Genomic DNA, 1,158 nt, shown 5'->3' on the forward strand with positions numbered 1-1,158 from the left:
TCTTGACCTACACTAAAAGTGGCCATTGCCCTACCTATAGCAGAATTCTGGTTTCATTGGTGTGTATATTTGTTTGGTTATAGAGAAAACTCTCCTTGTCTTTTAAAGAAACTGAGCAAGGGTCCAAAAACTTTACCCATCGATTTTCTCAAAAAAGCTTTTTTCGGGATTGCCCCCTTGAACTTAAAAGCAACCATATGCTTTTGTTTAACATGTTTATTTGTAAATTAATTATTCTCTGAACAATATAACAAGTTTTGTTTGTTTCTTTCTTTGTTTGTCTTTCAGTGCGACGAAGTCGAAGGAATATTGTTACTTCCCGGAGTCACGGAAAAACGGGAGACTCGGTGTCTCTGTCCTCGCGAAACAGAAGAGCTCGCAGTCGGTTGAAGGACGAGACAGACAAGGATCAGCTACGCCTCCCTGACATCAAGTCTAAGCAAAGGCTGGGGTCTCCCCAGGGAGTGTTTTTGACCGCTTTGAGTGGATACGATGTAAGTACTGGGTGTGTGGGGGAGGGGGTGCGTTTGACACAAACAATAAATTCCAGGCCCCAGAACACATTACTTATCTGAAGAATTCTTTCTTCTTTTCTTTTATCCTTCCTCTTGTAGCTCTTGAGAGTCGAAGTGAGAAAGGGCTTTCTGTCTCTAGCAAGCTAGGTGGCTTGGCTGGATGGGATGTTGTGTGTCCTCAGGGTATCCTACTCCCACTCTGTGTATGTCTTTCTTGGTCTTCCTCTTACCTTGTACCCTGATATTCTTTTGTAGTACGCTTTTCTGGCAGGCTTATAAGGTGTGATTCATGTCTGATGTCCAAACCACCTGACTGTTTGCTTCTGAATGTAGTGGAGGACGGGTGTTGTTCCCATCGTTTCTCTGACACTGTTATTTCTGACCATGTCCCGTCTGGTTTTGATGGCGGCTCTCCTTAGACATCTCATCTCGCTGGTGGTTATCTTATGTTCCAGACTGGCATCGGTCCTTACAAGAATTATAGGAGAACATGAGGGATACAATAAAAGAATCTTAGCGAGAAAATATGCCCAAAAATGTGAGAAAGCACACATGTGCACACACACACGCGCACACACACACACACACACACACACACAAACACACACACACACTCTCTCTCTCTCTCTCTCTCTCTCTCTCA

General features: G+C 43.8%; 1 protein-coding gene across 1 annotated transcript in view; it reads left to right on the forward strand.

The window, feature by feature from the left end:
* Positions 1-288: 288 nt before the first annotated feature.
* LOC101856477 overlaps positions 289-1,158 on the forward strand; it is a gene marked incomplete at its 5' end in the record, with an annotated part of 41,492 nt that continues 40,622 nt past the window's right edge. Inside the window, 1 exon segment of the mRNA XM_035973073.1 lies at positions 289-494. Coding sequence (XP_035828966.1) covers positions 289-494 — 206 coding nt within the window.

The sequence above is a fragment of the Aplysia californica genome, unplaced genomic scaffold (assembly GCF_000002075.1).
Source record: "Aplysia californica isolate F4 #8 unplaced genomic scaffold, AplCal3.0 scaffold00988, whole genome shotgun sequence".
Lineage (NCBI taxonomy): Eukaryota > Metazoa > Mollusca > Gastropoda > Aplysiida > Aplysiidae > Aplysia > Aplysia californica.